Consider the following 21,529-nt stretch of genomic DNA (forward strand, 5'->3'; position numbering starts at 1 on the left):
ACAAGTCAGTTTTCTTTCCATGAGTTAGGAAGATACAGTAAAATACTTTCAAAATTCTTATCAGCACTGTTGCACAGGTTTATACTGACACACCAAAAGGCTAGGCATGACTTGGAGTTCTTAGAATTCACCATGGTAAGGAAGGTTTGTAAATTTTCCTGACATTGCTAACACCAGTCACTGGCTGTCAGCAACATTTTCAGCCCTGTGCCAAATATTTGATTGAAGCAGCATTAGATAACATGATGCTTTAAAAAGTGTCAGCAGCTATTGGATTGTATATACTCGGGGTCCCATCATTCCAAACAACAACTCAGCTGAAAAAGATTGGAAAATATCCCCCTAGCAGGAAGGCCTCAGTATGAGACATTAATGGAGTATTCTTTCTGGTAAGATTTCAAAACAACATTAATGACTCCAATATGCTATTTAAAGTAACAGCTCCAGGATACTGGACCTAATGCATCTCCAACAGTAAACAACATTGATTCTGCTCATGGTTATTCAAATACCTACAAATTGTTTCAACACAGTGGGTTACTTAGCAATATCTTATCCACAGTTTTCCTATAGACAGTTAAGTCAAAATTAAACAATAGTTAGTTGTTTTTCCTTACTTGTAGTGTGATCACTCATCTCTCCCAGTCCAGTATTAATTCCAGCATCTATAGAACTCATGATTTTATCAATCTACAAAAGAGAAAATAGTGAGAACAATTGATGGGCCCCATCTTTGTAATGTCATTTTGGTTTTTCATGCATAAATTCCTGGAATTATTACTATAGTTAAAAAACCAGCAATCAATATTGCAAAATGCAAAAATCAAAGGTAGACAATTTCTCCACCTTGATTTTTATTTTGCAACATTTGTACACTAGCAAAAGCTAAAGCTTGACTAGTATTTCTTTTTCTACAGTTCTCTTCATACTGATGGCTATGGTCATGTAGGTATAACCAGCAGAGATCTATTTAAGTAGTAATATTAATGCATAAGAATATTGTTCTGTGTGTTGTGAAGTGCTAAAGCAATTGTTCATTGAAGATTTCCAGAGAACTTCCTATGCTCCTTTTTTCCATCTGCCCCAAGGCCACAAATAGGCACGAAACATAGATGTGTCCCCACATACCACAGAACGGTGTTGTTCATGAAACAGCACCACACTGATCCCAAAAGTCATTTGCACATTTCTAAATTACGTTGAACTTACTATGTCAAAAATATTATACCTATTTTATTTTCTTTAAGAACAAGATAAAACAAAAAGTGAATCTAAAGCTGGTGTTGTCTAAGAAGACAGACACAGAGTAACAGGTTTTACTAAGATTAATATTAGGACTATTAGATAAACACTAGCCTCCATTAAAAAAACTATGTATTTGGCACTGGTGATATGAGAAACCAGGACAATCTGCAAATTATGTCAGAACCTGAAGATTTAGAATTCATGCCTTTTGTTTTTAAAATAAACTACATTTTTCTTACTCTTAAGAACAACCAAACCTTGCTATCCCCCTAACAAGGCAAACTTGGACCTGACCCATACCAGGATTTCACAACAATGTATCTAAGTTATTAAGATCAAAACCTGATCTAAAGAACATGTCACTGAGAAAGTCATTCCTTTACAACAAAAACTGCCTTCAGATGCCCTATCAAAACAGACATTAAGATGAGCTGGAAACATTTTTACTAGAAAAATAACCAAACACACAAACAAGCTGTGGGTTCTTTCTGAAATAAAATAGCAGTCTGGAGATACATAGATTTTCCCATCACAGTCATTTTAAAGAGAAAAGCTGTAATAGCAGTAAGATTTAAACGTTTCCCACTTTTAATTTACTTCAGTAAGATGGGAAGTTTTGTGTCTATGAAGAACTATTTGCATCCTTGAAATGTAACACAGGAGGAGAAAAAGATGTGTTTAAAATTTGTTCTAAAGCTAGTTATAAAACTAAAATAAAGTCTCTTGTAGGAGCAAGCATGTGTACTACAAACTCAGCGTGGACATTTCTTTTAGTAGTCCCGAAATCACTGCAGCTGAAAGTGTATTCCCACTTCACAAAAGAGTAAGGTATATGCCCAGCATTCTGTACACAGGTCAAATACCAGTTACATAATATGTTATATAAGGAGAGTTTTTGAATGCATAATCAACCTAAAAATCTTAGACTCTCCATTCCAGACATCTTCTCTTGTCTCTTGCTGGTGAGCATTGCCATGGTGGGAAATAATTAGCAAGTATCTAAATATGGACATAGCTGCAAAGAACTTTACCAATTTTATTAATGTTGGTGGTGAGGCTTTAGTAGAAAATAATTTCAATGTCACAACAAATCGTAGAATTACTTCTGGTTAACTTCATTCCCCATGGACACAATAGGCTTCATTAAGCGTGCAGCGTTTGAACAGAAATGCACTGCATCTTGTGCCAGCTGTCAAACTACTGTGCATTACACTAGGACATAGTCTCGTAAGATTTGCAGTGTGGAAGATGCACTTCTTATTTCATCTCTGAAACTGAAAACAATAACAGCATTTTCACAATGCCATATATTTTGTTGTACTTAGAAATAAATATAACTTACTTCTTCCCATTCTGATGTGAAGGAAGGTGTTCTCTCCGAATTCCCTTTGGAGCATTGTTGGTATGGTGTGGGTTCACTCCAGTTGCTTCTTGCCTTTTTGTTATTTGGTGGATGGGTGATAAGATTAGAATCAGATTTTGACACATTTTTGCACAATTGCATTTCAAGCAATGTCTTTGGAAAAGATCGTATTCTCCCAAGTGTGCATGCTCGCTCAACAAATCCTCCAGTGGTGATAACCCATTGTTCACTTATCCTGCCTGATGTGCCAACCAACGTATGATTTTCTACTGGTTTAGTTTTAGTATGAAATATGGTTCTGTTAACAACTGGTGGCTTTTTTTTCTTAACAGGAGGATCAGTGCTGCTTTCTTTCTGTAGCTGTATCTGCTGAACTGTGCTCTTGCTCAAAATGCTTTTCTCTAGTGGACTGCTGCACTGGTTTACTTTGCTGTACAGCTGGAATGGATTATCAGGTGGGTCACACGCAGGTGATGATCCATGTAGTAAACCTGCAAACTCTTCAGCGGGGTGTCCTTCAGGAAGCTCGCTTTCAGTGGATGCTTCTCCCTGGCAAAGACGCTCTGAAATGAGAGAGTACCTTGTAAAAAACCAGGATGATAAAATACTGCAAATAGCATAACCCTTACTCTCTGCAAAGTGACTTTTGTATGCTGCTTGGCTCTTATGTACAGAAACAAAAGATACTTATGGCACGAATTGATTTATTAGTCTCTTAAAAAACAATTCTCTCCTTAAACTTGACTATTTTATCCTGACTGTTTGAAAACCAGCCAAAACCAGTCAGTGCTACACATAAATTCCATGAAATAACAAATTTATAAAATTCCATTGCTATGCCATCAACTTCATGGTTGTCTCATTAATTGGTTATTAAGTTGAAATGTGTACAAATTATACAGTTTAGTATGATGAATTAGCTAGTTAGTTTGTAGGTAGTAAAACACATGAAGAACCAGTATTGTCAGGAGTATTGTTAGTGATTTTAGTTTTTATAGTCATTAGAATAATAGTGAATTTACACTATGATGCCTTTTTACTGACAGTCTCTAAAGAATAGATATGAGTGTTGGTTTTATTTCTGGGAACTTTTGCAAATAGATTCAGAGTAATAGTAACCATTACAAAAAAAAAAAAAAAAAGAATAGGAAATCAAGTCTTTTTGAACCAAGTTTTAGATGCAATTTAGTACATATACACAAAAAAATAAACTACAGAAAAATGCACTTTTTGGCATAGTCAGAGTGGATTATTAAAGATTTATAGCTCTTTTTACTCCTGTTGCTGTAAGGACTAGGAGAAGGAAAAAAAAGGAAAAAAAAAAAAAAAGAGACCTTTTTCTATCTGTGCTACGTCATTTAAAGTACTAGTATGGACAACGTCTCTCTATCCACATGGCATTAAGTTAACATATTCTAACATATTCTACTCAGAATAACTGTGTCCTCACGAACAGTTGCACCTCTATAACTACTTTGTTAAAGATAAACACTTTCATCTTATTCTTGCTAGAAGTTGTATGTTCATATGTAGACTCTAACTGTAGGACCATATGCATAGCACTAGCTACGAGAAGGAATCAAACACAGCATCATGGAATAATTTGCAAAGAATGAAGCAGTTTCCTCCTATTTGCTGAAATATTTGCTTGAGAAAAAAAAAGCACTTTTAAAAGAAGGCAGTATTTGATTATATGAATGAAAGAAGAAAGATTTTGTTGTGTACTTTAAAACATCATCAGCTCTTTTACTAGTCAGCTGCTTAAAAATGTAAACTTAAAGTTTTTCTTACTTGGTAAAATATCATGATAAAATTCTAACCAAGATTAGGAGTGCAGCCTAAGAAAATCTACTTTTCTTTGGGAAATAAATTACTAGAATATAGTCTTAAGACATTGTGGGACTTGACAGAGCTTAAGGAATCAAAAATGCCAGAAAAGTTGTTTTTGGGGGAAAGGACATGGGATATTCTCACTTTCTTTGACTTCTGAAAGTTGCTGAATTAATTGTATGTCTGCAATTTTGAAGGTGAACTTAAAATTAAAAATAAATTATGCAAATAATGATTGAATTTGGTATTTTTCCTTCACATGAAAAATTCAGTAGCTGGGATTCTGCTCCAGATTGACATATCTTATTTTACATGTCTTCATGGGTAAGAAGTATGTAAACTCCCACCACAGTCAGAGATCAGATTGATAGTCAGTGGATCCTAGAGAGTGAAGACACTCACCATGTGTTGTGGCAGGCCAGTACAGTTATTTTACTGTGCATATGTAGGTATACATATTCTATTGTAGGTATAACTTTCATCTTTAAAATACACATCTAAATGCTTTAAGAAAGTCAGGAAAGATGAAAATTAAGGTTGCCTGTGTAACCTTTAGTCTACTTATGTGTTAGCAGCACTGTATTTCACTTTTTATATGATCACCTACTATTTAAAAAAAACCCCAACAAACCAACTGCCCATTTCATTTAGTGTTCAAAATGAAGTTCTCTTAGTGAAGAAGCTCTTCAATACTTTATATTCTCCTTGTTCAAAAAGAATGGTTCTGTTGCCTATTTACTGCACAATATTCAAATTCTTCTTTGAATATCAAATTCTTCAACAGCTCCTTAGATTTTTTATGATGCCCATTATCTAACGATTTCACATATATGAACTTATATCTTTACAGGGTAAGGTTGTAATGTGATAACATCCTAATTTGATAAATGGGAGATAAGGCACAAGAATATAATGCTGAAAATGTCTACAAATTTGGGACATTCAATTTGAAATTCTTTTAAGATTTGCCTTGTTCAGAGTACTTAACATTGTATAACACAGAATATAGCACAATTGCTATTGATGTCAGTAGTTCTGTAAGTAACAGAACCCTAATGTCTCAAATTCAGGTTTCAAAAAAACAAGGAATACTTTTAATGACTATTTGGATAAAGTTTGATCTGTCTTAATCAGAGTAACAAAAACTCTGGCAGAGATTGAGCATTCTTTCTGTGGTGTTCAGCTGCCTCAGCTGTCAGTCCTTTTCCTTGATACTTTTTGCTTTAAGTAAGAGCTTTCTTAATTATGTGACAAAGGAAGCAAAGATCTCATAGCTATGCCTTCTTCACCCCATGATTTTGAGCAATGCAAGCCACATCTATGATGAACAATGAAAAAGACTGGATTTGTACGGAAAAAAAAAAAAAGAGTACATGGTCATGATAAAGGATGAGAAGCAAGCAGCGTTGCATGCTGCACTGCAGCCCTAGAACAGGTTATCCAGAGAGATGCTATCTCCATCCTTGGAGATTTTCAAGATATGGCTACAAAAAGTTATGTCTGATCTCATGGTGACAGTCCTGCACCAAACAGGAGGATGGACTAGATGACCTCCACACATCCTTTCTGGCCAACACTTTAATGATCCAATTGTACTTCTGAATCTTTTGACTTTCAAATTGATAACTTTCAAGTCTAATGCTCTTTTAATACAGATTTGTATTACTATTTTAGCTTCATAATGCTGTTACTGCTTAATACTTTTATGTTCCGGGAATAGTGAGAGTACAGAGATGGACGAAACCTGTGCTCTAAATAGTATAGTAGCCTACCAATCACTGTATTGTTCCAAAGAATTCATAGGAGGAAAGAAAAAATCCATGAAATAGTCATAAAACTACTTCCCAGAGTATGCTTTCTGTCTTATTTCAAGTGAGTATTTTTTGACCTAAGACCTGAAGCATGAGATACTGAATAACCTCTTCAAACTCCACCATATCTAGAACTGCAACTACTTGTCTTCATTGCTTATGCAAATTCCCAACGTCTCAGTCTCAAGAACTTGAAGTATAAAAAAGTCTGAACAGGATAATACAATATTTCTACTGTATCCTTGCTAAAATAGGCAACTTTACTTAAAATAAATAAATAAATAAAATCTTCCTGAGCTTTTAATAATTACCCACATGTGAGATTGGTGTTTTTTATTGTTGCATATTTCTGCCATTAGTTTTAAGAGAACTGATACTGAATTCAGTATTTCTTCTGAGGCTTAGTGGTGATGTGGCATTTTATGTATTATTTTCTGTTTGTTTTTAAACATATCAAAATTATTCTTGTTCTTTTGAATACTGTTGTGCTTTGAAAAAAAATCCTTGCATTGAGATGTCTATACCAATGATTGATATTCTGTGTGGTTAGAACTAATCACTATATCTACTGATATATCTGAGAAATTCAGACTCTCCATTTCTATTGTGTTCTATCCCCTAACTTTATCATATGCTTTTGAGCCTTTTCATTAGATGCTTCATACTTATTTTTTCAACCAACTTAAGTGGCACTAAGAAATGATATGATATGCAATTACATTGCACAAGTCTATATTCAGTGAACAGTAAGTTAATACCAGATTTTCTTTCTCATAGGCTTTTGTGTAAGTAAGTCTTCTGAGAAGAAAGAGCATGGGGATACCAGAACGTAAGAATAATAGGTGGAGAAGTTCAAGATCTTTGATTGAATCCCAATGGAGAGAAGTTTTCTGCTTATGATAATAGTTTTTTTTCTCTTTGCAAAAAATTTTTTTTAGTAATCTTAAAAAAAAAAAGCTAACAGAGATCTTGCTTCCTCACCAGATATTGCTTTTCTTACCACCTTATCTTTTTATTTGTAAATAGTATCCTAAATACCAAAACATAAACAGATGTCATTTCTACCAAACTTTAGTGTTATCATCACAAGTGCACATACAGCTTACCCATCTGAGTGGATTACTTCTGAAAATCACTGTAATACTGCCGTATCTGTGTTGCATGGAAAACATTTATATTTGGAACTACAAACAAATTCAGTTCTGCCATAATCTCAAAGCCACAAATACATATTGCTATTATCACCAGTGTATATACAACCAAACTGGTATTTAGACAGCAGATTGCAATTCAATCAATCAGCTATTTATTTACACACTGGTGCCCCCCAGCACAGTTGCTTGTGATACATATATAGAACTCTGTGGAATACCATTTCTCACTTACAGTATTTGAGAGTTATAATTTACAGATGCTTCATCAAACTCACGTATCTGTTTTCTGAATCTGACTCCAAGACTGCAGAGCATGTTAAGAAAACCAGAACCATACTAAATACTGTGAATTTTGCACTTATTTAAAGTTTGAAATCAGCTTGTTCACATTTATATCTCACAAGATTCCATGTTCAAAACTAAAGCACGTTCAGTTGTTAGTAATAACAGAGAATAACATTGTTAGTAATAGTAATGAAAAGAGCTGTAATAGATAAATTATAACGACAGAAATACATCTTTAACAGGCACTGCTGTTGCCATGGCACAAGTTTCTAATGTAAAATAAAAATCCACTAGAAATCTGTTCTATAGCTATGGTAACAACTGTATTGTGACACCCGCACAATTAATCTATTGAAGTCCTGTTTTCATTTGATCCAGAAAGGTGTTTTCAGCAGCACACTCTGCACATGTAATATCTGCCCAAAAATACATTCTCAACTCCCTTCTCCACACACTCTGTTGATTGATAAAACTATTGGAGAGTACCCTGTTTTAGAAGTCAACTTATTTGAATGGTAAGTATTGCTATGATATTGGTTGTATTGCCAAAGTAATATCATAAAATGGGATGATCAGCAAAAAGAGGTGTCAGACAGAAAATTAATAGTATTTAAAAGCTTAAGTAGCAATATTCAGGAAGCCATTATTTCACACAGCAAACATCCAGATGCTCCGACCAAGCTCCAGTTCTTTGATGGCAGCATGTTAGCTGCAGATATCTTTGATGAGGCAGTGCAGTGTTTTCTCACTCTAGTAAATGTTATAGCAAGGTACCATGGACCTGTGTAGGAGATATAACAACACGATTACTAAGCAACTAATGAAGAATGTGGGCTTCTACTGTCACCAGCAACAACACAGAAAAGCAGCAACAGTCTCCAGACAGATTGCTGTTTCTCCTTCTGCTTCCTCCTAAATCTAAAGAAATCACCAGAAGGTGGTTTGCAAGGTTAGTGTCTGCAGTCTTCAGGCTCTGTGCTCAGGTTCCAACATTACTAGCTTCTCAAAGCCATACAGTGCCTTAGAAATCAAAGTAAAAGTCTCCGTGGATTGTGTGTTTGCTCTTAGTCACTTCATAACTGCCAATTCAACCACTTAACATCACAGTCTGCACTTCACTGTTTACTGAAGGATTTTACTGCCTTACTCTTGCTACCATGGTAGTTTCACTGTCCACATTTTACCTATCTATCTGTTTCACAATGGCCCATCATGAACTGCAAAATATGAGAAAGATATTGGGGGAAAGATAGTTCCATATGGAGTTTTCTGAACATTGCTTGCCAGCTTCTAATGAAGAAAAAAGCTTTCAGTGAGGAAAGATATTAGTTGGTAATTACTGCTAATTCTATAAACATTAGAATACCCAAATATAGTTCTTGCCCAAAATTTCAGCAATAGCAGTGTAATCTGGTGCAAACAGAGTTAATTCTAAGTCCCACAGAGCTGTAGTGACTCTCCTGTACATTTTCAGAAATTTGTTTTTATATTCCTATATTCTGTGTTTCAGGGGGACATAAATGTAATTTTTACATAGATCATAAAGGGTTAATCTTTAACTGTAAAATTAAACCTAGACAAAAATATAGAGCTGCAGCTGCCACCCCCATAATGCCGTTTCCATGAGAATTTCTTTCTGTGTGACTATATCAGGCATGGTTCCTAGACATCTTTAATGACAGACAGCCTCTCATGAACCATCACATTTTACAGCACAAGAATCTGCCTTATACCTGATCATCAAAACAAGAATCCTTCAGAAAACTAACATGTCAACATGCATATGGACTAAAAATTTCAGGCAGATAATGTTCAGCATCTCCCAGGTGAAACACTGGACTAACTCCACACCCATGTTCAAGTTAAAATTTTACAAGACTATTCCAACTCTACCATGCAGGCAAAAAAATAAAAATGTATTTCTTTGTAACACTCACGCAATCTTTCATAAGAAATTCTGAGAAATGAATGGAAATTGATGCAAAATGTAATTTTGCAGAAAGATCACATATAATTGCATTGAGAAATTGAATTGAGAATTCAGTAGTCTCTTGTTGCAGGAGAAAGCTAGCAGTTGAGTGGGCTGTGGCTGTGATCAGAAAGTACATGTTAATTTGACAACGTAGTACAGCAGGGAAGAGTAATACAAGAGAAAAATTGGGTGGCACTTAATATCCAAAATCAGTGCAAAGCAACAGGAATGTGACAGATGAAATCTTGAAACCATATTGTTTTGTTGAAGACTTCAGTGAAACCTTGTTAATTGTTCCACTTCTGATATTTCACACCTCAAATGGAAAGAAGGAATGACAAAGTCCTCCACCAACTGGGAACAAAACTTATTAACTGTCAAGGCAAAAGAGACCAGAAAAACAATGTATGATTTTTAGAATGCTGTTTCTAAAAGGAAATTGTTGCTCAACAATTTCAACTCTTGTATTTAGAAGGAAAGATTTGCCTAAGTAACAATTCTGCTTCCCCAAGCATGAGACAAAAGAAGAAAATATACAAAACACATGTTCTGGCATTTGCACTGATCATACATCTCTGTCTTTTCTAGCTTTGGTAAAGAATATATTTGTGATCTGAGCAGTGTTTTTAAGGTACTTTACATGTGATATGAGGTAGTTTGCCTCTCCTCATTCCACATACAAGCTCATCTGTGTTCTGTTTCATCTTATGTTTCAAAGCCTGCAAGAATGGAATCAGTGCTTTCATAAGAAATAATGTAAAATAAAGGCTCCCCACCCCAAATGGCCTCATTTAATTTTTGCAAAATTTCTTTTTAGGTAGTAGAAACAAAGCTGTAAAGACAGAAAGTGTATAAATATTAAAATGTCTAGAAAATACCTCTGGCTGTATATTACAGTCCAGTTCCAGCTGTAGATACATGCAGTCATGGAAGATTACATCCAGAACTACAAAGTTTTTTCAACTCTATATGGAACTTTTACTGAATTTTTATATAATTACTTACATGCAACTGGTTTGAAACTAATCACTAAAACTCATAGTCTTTTAGCAAGCTTACAACTCCTACATCTTTTTTTGTTATAAATACTGGGTAGGGAAAATGAAGGAATAGAAAGTAGATTCTCTAAATTAATTTTTCCCTAATGATTTATTTGGGGGTTGTAGGTGTGAAAGGATAACCATATAAATTCTTTTAAAAAGTATTTACAAAACATAAAAGATCTTAAAAAAAAAAAAATCAATCTGAACAATTATATGCAAAAGAATTTAGGTAAGAATATTCATTTTCTAGGCAGTTTGACAATCTCTAAAAGATGTTTACTTTTCACAAATAACTAGTTACTTTTTGAAAAGTATTGTCACACACAGGATGCTTAAAAGCAGATTTTGTGAAAAGAAGGGAAGTGATTCAGGTGACCAAACACAGACATATATGGCCATTTTAGAAACAGTAGGGTACCCAAGATGACTGCCACGGCTGACAGATGTGACACATAACTTATCGGAAACCTGAGTCTTTCTGGAAAAGTAGCAAGAGGCCAAAAAGAGTATCTGGAGTGTCCAATTTGGTCTAGACATCTCTGTTTAGGCACTTAAACTGTTTCTTAGAGGTCAAATAGTAGCATACAAGGAGTACTGATGGTAGCACCCATGTAGACAATACATTTCAAAGAATCCATTACTGTAGGATAAATAATTCAATACGTGCATTCAGATGACTCAGATACACTTACCTTAGATAGGAACTAAAAAAACTTTAGCATTTTAACTAATGTTTAACTAATATTGTGGGATATTTCTACCAAACTAGACATCAAGTTAAGAAGCCAGATCACCAGAGTGGCAAAGAGGCTGACTGGCCCCAGAGATCAGTTCAGGACATTTTGGAAACATGTGTGCATTTGGAACATGGAATGAACCTGTTATGAATTAACTATGACTTCTGGGAGAGTTAATGTGTGGCTTTATTAAACTACTAGGATGCAGAAAAGCACTTGTTCAATTTCAGATTTAGTTACAGGAAAAACAAGCGTTAGACTACAATAGCTCAGACATGGAAAAGCAGTGAATAAACTTGGAAGACAATTATCAACTTTCAGGCTCTATCACAAATGATGCTTTACTTACCCCTTAAATAAATAAATAAAAATAATAAATAAAAAATCCATTAAGAACCTGTTAGGATCATGTGAAAGTCAGAGGACAGAGTTTCATTTAGTGAAGAGCTGTGGCAACAGAAAACACTACCACCCACCTTACTGCTCTTCAGCCAGAAGGTATCATTCAACAGTTCCATTGCCAGAGCTATTTGTAAGAATGGCCTGTGATCTGCTCAGGGCAAAACAGCTGCTCCTATTTAGGTACAGTAGTTGAGTTCATCTAGTTTAGTTTACTTTGCTTGAGGTGGATTAGAAAGTTATCATAGAAACCCTTCTGATGAAGCCACATCTGGGGGTGGCCACCTATGAAAGAAGTGCAACAGCAAGGAAGTGCTGGTAACATCTTCTGTCATTTCCACAGAATTCTGCCATTCATGAAAGGATGATACTTCTCTGCAATGTAAGGGTCAGCTTTCCTCTCTGAAACACATCAGGTAGATACCCACCTAAGGCACCAAATAGCTCTGCTTTTCAAATATATTACACCTACTGAGAATTACATTTTCTTAGATAGGTGGAATAATTTGCATGATGACAATAGATATTAGCATGGGCTAATAAAGAGAACTAATTTACCAAGCTAGAAGGATTTTAGATAGCACAACTTTCAAAAACATCCTCCAGACTGGTAGCAACCCATGAATAAAGTAATTTAAAAGTCTAGGAACTGTAAATAGGAAAACATAATGTGAGTCTAAGGGATCAGAAAATGCACTAATACTGGTGGAAATTATCCCATTATAGGCTCATAACTGATAGCCCAGATTCTGCTCAGGTAACAGCCTGTTCAGAATAACAGGAATAATAGGTTGTACAAAACTCTTCCTCACCAGAGGACCCTATCCAGCTGTTGGCACATCTTTAATAAGTACATGAAACTTCCTTACTCTGTGATTAGGTACTGTGGATTTAGAAAGCAATTTATTTTCCGAGTTAACTAGTTCTTATTTACAGTGTCAGAGGAAATAAATGCTTCAAGATGGGTTATAACAAGTTCATCAGGTCCTTAAACTAGAAATACCTGAAGCAAGACAGGCATAGAATGTTATTATCGCTTTGTTCTGCTCCTACTTACTTATATTTCACTCAGTATGAGCAAGACTGGTGAACAAACATCAACAATTATGTTTACCTGTGAACTAAGGATTCAGATCAGCCACATCTAATCTTCCTATCGTATATGTATATCTAAAAGGGCAGAGACTGAGGAAAAAAAGTAGTACAGATTTCCTAAAAGCTTTGTACAGCAATAACTGCTATTCAGACAGGCTACTATGAAGCGGATGCTTGTATGAACACAGAGAAATAATTAGAGGATCACCATCATCTGACTTTTTTATCTTTTTTAGAAGAATCCCTTCAAAATCTTTGTGGAATGAACCAACAGTTAGAAGACTTACATTTAAATTATTAGGTTAGCTCACCTGTCTCCTTCAAAGATTGGGGAGCTGAGACTGGAAATGCCAGAAATGGCATTTTGGTTTTCATTGGATAGGTCACAATCTATTTGACCTCCTTGGACCCATCATTTTATTCCTAATCCAGTGGATCATTAAGACCTTCCTCTAGTGGGAGGTCCATGGGAGATACCTTGATTTCCTTTGTACTAAAAACAAGAAACAATGAAGTTTTGTTCACAGCAATAGAAATGTCTATTTGCCATACCAGTTATGTGCATGTCAAATACTGCCTACGAAGGTATCTGAGCCACCATTTCTCTCTGAGGTATAACAGTCCCTCATTCTTCTGGCTCTGGTCACTGTGGTCAGCCAGAAAACAGATGGTTCTTCCCATTTATGGTGTGGTTCCTGATGGTAAGTTTTGAATGGGTAAGGTGAAAGAATGTGCTACATTTCTCTCAGCTTTTCTTACTGAATACTTAGAAATGTTGCTTTTCATTTCACATGACAACAAACTTCCAAACCTCAGTAGTTTTCATAATAGAAGTATCTCCCAGACAATGATTTCGAACGCTTCCTCAGTACTGGATGTCAGAGCCAAACACTTCATATTTGTCCTTTGGGCTTTTAGGATACCTCTTTCTGTTGTTTCAGTTTTGGAAAAGGACTCACTTTCAGCAGGTATATATTAATTTTGGTAAGAGTGGCCTGCTTTAAACTGTCTATTCTAGAATACTTGTTTTCAGTCACTATAGAAGAAAGGTCTGAGCTCTTGGACTCAGCTTTCTTACACACACTTCTTTCTTTCCCCTTCCACTCAATCCTACCCCTCTCTTACGCCCTAAGAATAGAGAAGTTATTAAAACTGACAGAGTGGCTAAGTGTCAGACATACAACATAGTAAGAAAGACCAGAGCTACTATCTTCTCACATACGTTGTTCTGTAGCTTGAGTGTTAAGTTGTCTCTTACTTCCATATATTAATACCTTCATACTGTTTGAGCCTCAACACATCTTCCTGTAGAGTATTTCTAAGACATGGCCTCTACCTGCTCAGCTAAAAATTGTTATTCAAACAATTGAGTTGTCTTGCATTTATTAAACTTCAGGCCCCTGCTTTCGACCCATTCAAACTCTTCCACAAAAGTCACCTTCTTGGTCCATTGCACTTAGCATGTTATATGCTTTGGTTCTCACTGTTACTTTTAAGGCAATTTGTGGCATACAATTTCTTTCTTAATAAACCTTCAGAGTCATCAAATAATCAATTCCTGTTTTTCATGTGCTAGCAATGCCCCATTATTAGTGTTGTGCTATTTTAACATTTGCTGAGAAGTCACATAGCAGAATTTGATTGTTTCGATATTTCATGATTCAAAGGGATTGTAAAACAACTATATATTTCAACTAAATTGACAGCTGTAGAAAAATTAACATTGATACACATTATGTTTCTGAAAAAGACAATTCCTGGCATTGCCTCAAGCCCACTGCTGCTGCTGCTACACAGATTGGTGTAGGTTCAGGACTGACTTGCTTTGAAATAACACTGATTCTTCCAGTGTTTTCTTTGATGAGGTTCTGCTTCGGCAAATTGTCTAACCTACCAAAAACACTCAAGAGAACGAAGTATGCAGAAGTAGTTCATTAAGTCAATCATAGTTAACAAATAATTGCAGAAACAATATTATGATTGTTTTAATTAGCATATTCCTCATTTGGAGTAAACTGGAAATCAAATGATCACAGTCTCCTGAGAAATTCACACAAGTCACTTTTTGTTCTCTTTAAAGAAGCAAACAAGCATCACTAGCAGGTCAACATATCGAACAGCACTGTAACAGATACCAGAACAAAACCTGGCAGATGTTTTCTTTTTTTAAAGCTTTTATTTTTAAAATAATGAGAAATGACAATGAAAAAATTTTGATCATTTTTCTGATTAACAGTGGGCAAACATGATATTGCTCTCCTATTGTAATAATAGGAAAGAAAAAAGAGAGGGAGAAGAAAGAAAGAGAGAAGAGAACAAGAGGAAAAGAAAGGAGCCATCCTGAAGACCACAGATTCTAAACCCAGAAACTTCTGATGAGATTTTTCAAATTACAATTGGTCCTAGAAAGGACTTTTTAATGTGCAAAGTGTTTTTTAATGATTTTTTAATTAGTTTTCAAAAATCTCATGCAGAAACAAGGATGAAATGCCAAGTATTTAGCCAACATTTGTATCTTGAAAGCATTTTTATGTAAACACCTACTGTAAAGAAGCACAGTCAAAAAAAAGTTGAGATGGTTACCCCTGGAATAGGTTACCTTGAAGATTATAGTATCATTAGCACTTCAGCTTATGTTATTTAATTATTCTGCCTATCTGCACCAACCTAAATGAAAGCAAGCTGATGAGGGTGGTACGAATAAGTGACATGCATTAGGTATTTCCAAGGAGAATGACAGAAGAATTTATTCTTAGAGAATAAAGGGTGAGCCAATATTTAAAGTGATTGGGATAGCTACAGTACTGGTAAACAAAGAGTACTTTGTTTGCAGAGAGGAAAGAGACATACAGGCTCTTTTTTTGAAAGCAACTTTCTTTCTTCCAACCTTCCCTGTGAATATTTATTATAACTCCAACAAACTTAAAAAAAAAAAAGCCACCTAAAAATATATGAAGAAATATGCTATGTGTTTCCAAACCAAAATTAACACCACAGATTTGACAATTGATCAGTGAAGTTTAAAAGTAAATTCTAAGTGAAAATTTATTTAAATTCACAGTCATTCTATCAATATAAATTCTAAATTTGTGAAGATAATCGTGGAAATTCTAAAATCTGTAATTGCAAGTGCCTTCAAAATATCTCTAATGTGAACTTTTATTGGTTTTGTCATTTTATAGAAGCTCAAGACATGCAGTAATCACCATAGAGAAGTACACAAGTCTGAATCAAATTAACTGCCTGCTTCTTAAAATTGGCATCTTTCTCCACTTCGGTTAAACCATACTTTATACTAAAGCAAACATAGCAATGTTTTTACCACATGAAAGACAAATATTTAGCATAAATCAGTAATTTCTAAGGTCGGATAATTTTTGCCAGCTTTTGAAGTCAATTAATTGATAAAGACTATTAAAAAAGAAAGACTATCACAGTTGTACAACTTTACTTTGCAATTCTCAGGTGAAGAGTTGCAGAGTAGTACCATTTTTCCTACATGACTAACCCTCTAAGAATTCCCATTGAAAAATCAGAACTCTAAGCCTTTTGTCATATGAGTTCTCCTTAATTTATCTTGACAGTTAGAGAGACTGACTCAGAGCAAGTCAAAGTATTTTGTCTTCATTGTGGGTGTGGAAGTACCACTATACATCAAGATGTGAGAGGTGTATAGTGGGGAGGTGATTCTGCCCCTGTACTCCATTCGGGTGATAGCCCACCTGGAGTACTGCTCTGGATCGTCAGTGCAGGAAAGATATGATCCTGTTGGAGAGCGTCCAAAGGAGGGCCACAAAAATGATCAGACGGATGGAGCACTTCTCCTATGAGGAAAGACTGAGAGATGGAGTTGTTTAGTGTGAAGAAAAAAAGGCTCTGGGGAGACCTTATTACAGCCTTTCAATACTTAAAGGGGGCAGATAGGAACAGACATTTTAGTAGGGCTTATTGCAATAGGACAAGGGGTAGTATTTTTAAACTAAAAAGAAAAAAAAAGATTTGGACAGGATAAGGAAGAAATTTTTTATGACGAGGGTGGTGAAACACTGGCACAGGTTGCCCAGAGAGGTTATAGATACCCCAGCCCTGAAAATGTGCAAGGTCAGGCTGGATGTGGCTCTGAGCAACCTGTTCTAGTTGAAGATGTCCCTGCTCATTGCTGTGGTGTTGGACTAGGTGGCCTTTAAAGATCCCTTCTAACCCAAAACATTCTATTATTCTATGAATTTCAAAGGTAGGCATCAGACAAAGGCTCTTGGCTGGTTAAAGTGGACTAGAATTTTAGACAATGCAAGCCTGTCTTCTCCTGAAGATGCAATGTCTTTAAAATGAATATACAGACAAAATTATAAACTTAAGGTCAGAAAGTGCCATATGTACCTGTTCTGCACATAAGAGCATAGAATAAGGAGGTTCATCTCCCTGAACAATATGCACATCCAAAAGCAGACCCAAAGGAGTTTGAAAAGATGATGAACCCAGTTCTGAGTCATTGTACAGATCAGCTGTGCCCCCACTCCAAGGACACTAAATATGAAGATATTCTTTTTAGTTTTAATCACAGGATCATTCTTTCACAAATGAATGTTTATTGAAGCATTTGTAAAAGGCAAAGACCCTATGATCTCACTTAATTTCTATTTCATGCTGTCTTCTAAGTGGAATATGCAAAAAAGCTGCTTGAAGATTTAAAAAAAAAAAAAAAACAAAACAACAAAAAAAAGCACTTAAAGAAAAGCTAAAATGCCCGAGAAATAAAAAAATATTCAAGAATAGTGAATCGGAAAGAGAGAGCGGGAAAACACAGAAGTGAAAGCTAAGGGGAAATCTGAATTCTAATTCAAGGGAACTATTGCATGTCAACAGAACTGCACTACTCTATAAGCACTTTCGGTCTTCTTACTACATCTGTGACTCCTGTTGGGAAGCTCATTTCATCAAGATATCGAAATTGGATGTCTCTTTCTTCCATTTCTGCTGTGTTCCTCTCCCATATGAGAATGAAGACCTTAGGCCCACTGTAGGAGAGGGTCAAGTTCAAGACCATCTTAAGAACCTGAACATGCACAAGTCCATGGGACCTGATGAAATCCATCCACGGGTCCTGAAGGAGCTGGTGAATGAAGTTTCTAAGCCGTTGTCCATCGTATTTGAAAAATCGTGGCAGTCAGATGAAGTTCCTGATGACTGGAAGAAGGGTAATAAACCCCCCATTTTCAAGAAGGGGAAAATCAAAGATCCAGCGAACTACAGACCAGTCAGTCTCACCTCTGTGCCTGGCAAAATCTTGGAGCAGGTTCTCCTGGAAAGCATGCTAAGGCACATGAAAAACAACGAGGTGGTTGGTGACAGCCAACATGGCTTCACTAAGTGGAAATCCTGCCTGACCAATTTGGTGGCCTTCTATGATGGGGCTACAGAACTGATGGACGGGGCAGAGCAGTTGACGTCATCTACCTGGACTTGTGCAAAGCATTCGACACTGTCCCGCACAACATCCTTGTCTCTAAATTGGAAAGACATCAATTTGATAGATGGACCACTCAGTGGATAAAGAACCGGCTGGATGGCCGTACGCAGAGTTATGGTCAACTGCTCAATGTCCAGTTGGAAAACAGTAATGAGTGGTGTCCCTCAGGGATCGGTGTCGGGACTTGTCTTGTTCAACATCTTTGTCGGTGACATGGACAGTGGGATTGAGTGTGCCCTCAGCAAGTTTGCCGAAGACACCAAGCTGTGTGGTTCAGCTGATATGCTGGAGGGAAGGGATGCCATCCAGAGGGGCCTTGACACGCTTGTGAGGTGGGCCGATGCCAACCTTATGAAGTTTAACCAAGCCAAGTGCAAGGTCCTACACCTGGGTCAGGGCAATCCCAGGCACAGCTATAGGTTGGGCGGAGAAGAGCAGGATCTTAAAGTCCTTTCCAACCCTAATGATTCTATGATTCTATGATTCTATTACTGTCCAGGTGCAAGCTGAGGTTTTCAGATACTTGTTGACTGGACACTGCTCAGTTTGCTATCTCTTTATAGATAAAGTGAATTGTATGGAACTTTACGTGCAAGGTACTTTACTGCGTACCTTGCCTGAGGTCAATCATGTTTAAATGCAACTTTTCTTACACAAATAATAATGACATTATTTTTGGCATTACATTTGATTTTGTTGCTCTATTAGACCTATTGATTTGTCAAAGACAATTTCTGGAGTAAGTCATAATAATGTCAGTAACACAATCATGGGAAAACTTATGAAAAAATCAATGACAAGTTTACAGTAGCTGAAGTACCTCTGAAAAACTATATACTGACTCTAAAAATAACAGAACAATCCTAAATATTTTTTAGCTATTTTATGACAGATAGTTTTTCTTTGCTACCGTAACTACGCGACAGATGTCTTTTTGTATTAAGCTTCATCTTCCTTAGATGTTTAACTGTGTCAACAGTGAGTTTTCTTAACATTTTCCATATTCACTCAGAATCCTTTCAGCTATGACATTCAGGAAGCCCAGCCATGTTTTCCTGAGCTGTAAACCAGGTTGTAAAAACAAGAGATTGTTAAGAAAATCTTAACAATAAGATAACCTTCAGTCATGAAGTCAGAATTCTTTTCAAAGGCATCAGAGATATCTTCTTGGTCCTTGTACACTTATTCCTTTTCTGTGCAATTTTACATATAGCCTATGTCTTGACACCTGAACAAAGATTACGGTATTCATGAGCCGCAGCTCAAAATCTTCAGGCCTAAGTGCTTTCTTTCCCTACAGTCATTGTAACTCTTCAGAACCATATGAAAACAAAGAAACAACATTCAAAACCCAAAGACATAGTACAAAGCTCAGGTAGCAAAAAGCTGGAAGCCAAGCTTTCAGCATGGCTGAAAGCAAATACCAAGGTTATAGCTGATCTCTGGACCAACCCAGGCAGAAGTCACCACTTTGGGCCTTTGATCTTCAAGAATTCCAATAATATCTGAAAAACTAAGGCAGAGATCAACCAAGCAACAGTCTGAAATGAGGACAGAAGAGGTCAAAGTGAAGGAACAGAATACCAAAGGCATTTTTGACCTGCTTCATGAGCCCATGTCTTCCTTGCAAGGAGGTGGCCTGTGCAAAACTAAACACACATGCCCATCAGTACATAGACTTATTTTTTGGCATCACAAAGGTTGCAAATCGGAAGATAATCATGTGTACACTTACAAAATCTACTTTTCCTTATGCTAACTTTACAGAGTGAACTCCAACCTAAAAATGTGAAGTTTCATTCTACACCTTCATGAGACTATAAAAGCATTCTTGGAGGTTACACCAAAGAGGCAGATGGGGATAGAGGGAAAAAAGAAAATAGTTTAATTGGGTAAAGGACTCATTGGATTGTATCATTCTAAAGAGTATTACAAAAGCTAAGGATGATTTTCACAATGCCTTTCAGCCTTTTGGTGAGCTACAAAATTGTACCCCATATCTTCTGCATTCTTCAGAAAATGGCAACACTGATGATATGCAGGTCCAATGTTTGTGACAAAGCAATAGAAAAGTTTGGAAGTGTTATGCCTGAGATTGTTATTGTTCTGCTTCCTCTACAACTTCAAAGATTATTAATACAATTAGGCTCCCCTATATTCTTAAAATAAACTGGTGAACTAGGCAGACTTTTTTCTTAATTTCATGTATAAACTCTATGATTGATTTGAAAGCATCACTCATGAGTGCTAGATGTATACCTTCTATGCAACCAAACAATACTAACACAAGGTTACTGTGTAGAGCCTTTACTGTAGCACTGACAACAGTATCAAGAGCACTTAATTGACATCTGGGATCTTAGAGACACCAACAATCTTTTTTTTTTATGTAATTCATCTTCTCCCATATCCCACTCCAATGACATAACTGGCATAAAAGGCATCATTCACTACAGTGGCCTCCAAGCAGTTGCTTCTAATAATCCTGTCTCGAGCTTGAAGCTTTCTATCTTCTTACAAAACAATTCCCTTCCCACAATTTCAGTGGAAATACTTCAAAGTCCTCAAATTGTAAATGTTCCTCTCATAAATCTGCCATCTTGTCAAATTTTCACTATCAAAATCCAACTAGTTTTCAAGGTAACAACTGCTTTTGCTTGAGAATTTGGGAATGCAAAGGTGCTTTATTGAAAGATATCTTTGCACATGTGACACAGATTAGCTGTATAATAATAATAACAACAAGAATAATTGCACTATATTCACTAATATGAAGTCTTTTTGTTTTGGAGTAAAGATGTTGTCCAGTTTATTTTTTGTTTCACGGTAAAATATTCAAAACTCACCAAATCAACACTTGAATAAAGATTTTACATGCTTAGAAAAAAAATTGATTTTTATGTATGCCACTGGAGAGGAATCGATTTTCTTGAAAGAGAGCAATTATTTATTAGAATTTTACACACTGTCAAGAATTATGTAAATCAAAAGATAAGATATAGGTCATTTATTTCTGAAGAAAACATTTTTTGAAGTATGAAGGGAGAATAATTGAACATAATTCAAGCTTCTAGTTCTGGTATCAACTAAAGCTGAGTCATAAAATGACTTTGAAGACAGCTGCA

General features: G+C 35.9%; 1 protein-coding gene across 5 annotated transcripts in view; it reads right to left on the bottom strand.

The window, feature by feature from the left end:
- The window catches only part of ANKS1B (ankyrin repeat and sterile alpha motif domain containing 1B), a 444,013-nt gene that overhangs the window by 226,934 nt on the left and 195,550 nt on the right, over positions 1–21,529 (bottom strand). For all 5 annotated transcript variants that reach the window (XM_030479097.1, XM_030479093.1, XM_030479096.1 and 2 more), the window contains 2 exons: positions 2,588–3,171; positions 618–690 (listed from right to left, as the gene is read on the bottom strand). In XM_030479097.1, the coding sequence (XP_030334957.1) occupies positions 618–690; positions 2,588–3,171 (657 nt within the window). The remainder of the gene's footprint in view (positions 1–617; positions 691–2,587; positions 3,172–21,529) is intronic.

Source organism: Strigops habroptila, chromosome 3 (assembly GCF_004027225.2).
Source record: "Strigops habroptila isolate Jane chromosome 3, bStrHab1.2.pri, whole genome shotgun sequence".
In the NCBI taxonomy this organism is placed as follows: domain Eukaryota; kingdom Metazoa; phylum Chordata; class Aves; order Psittaciformes; family Psittacidae; genus Strigops; species Strigops habroptila.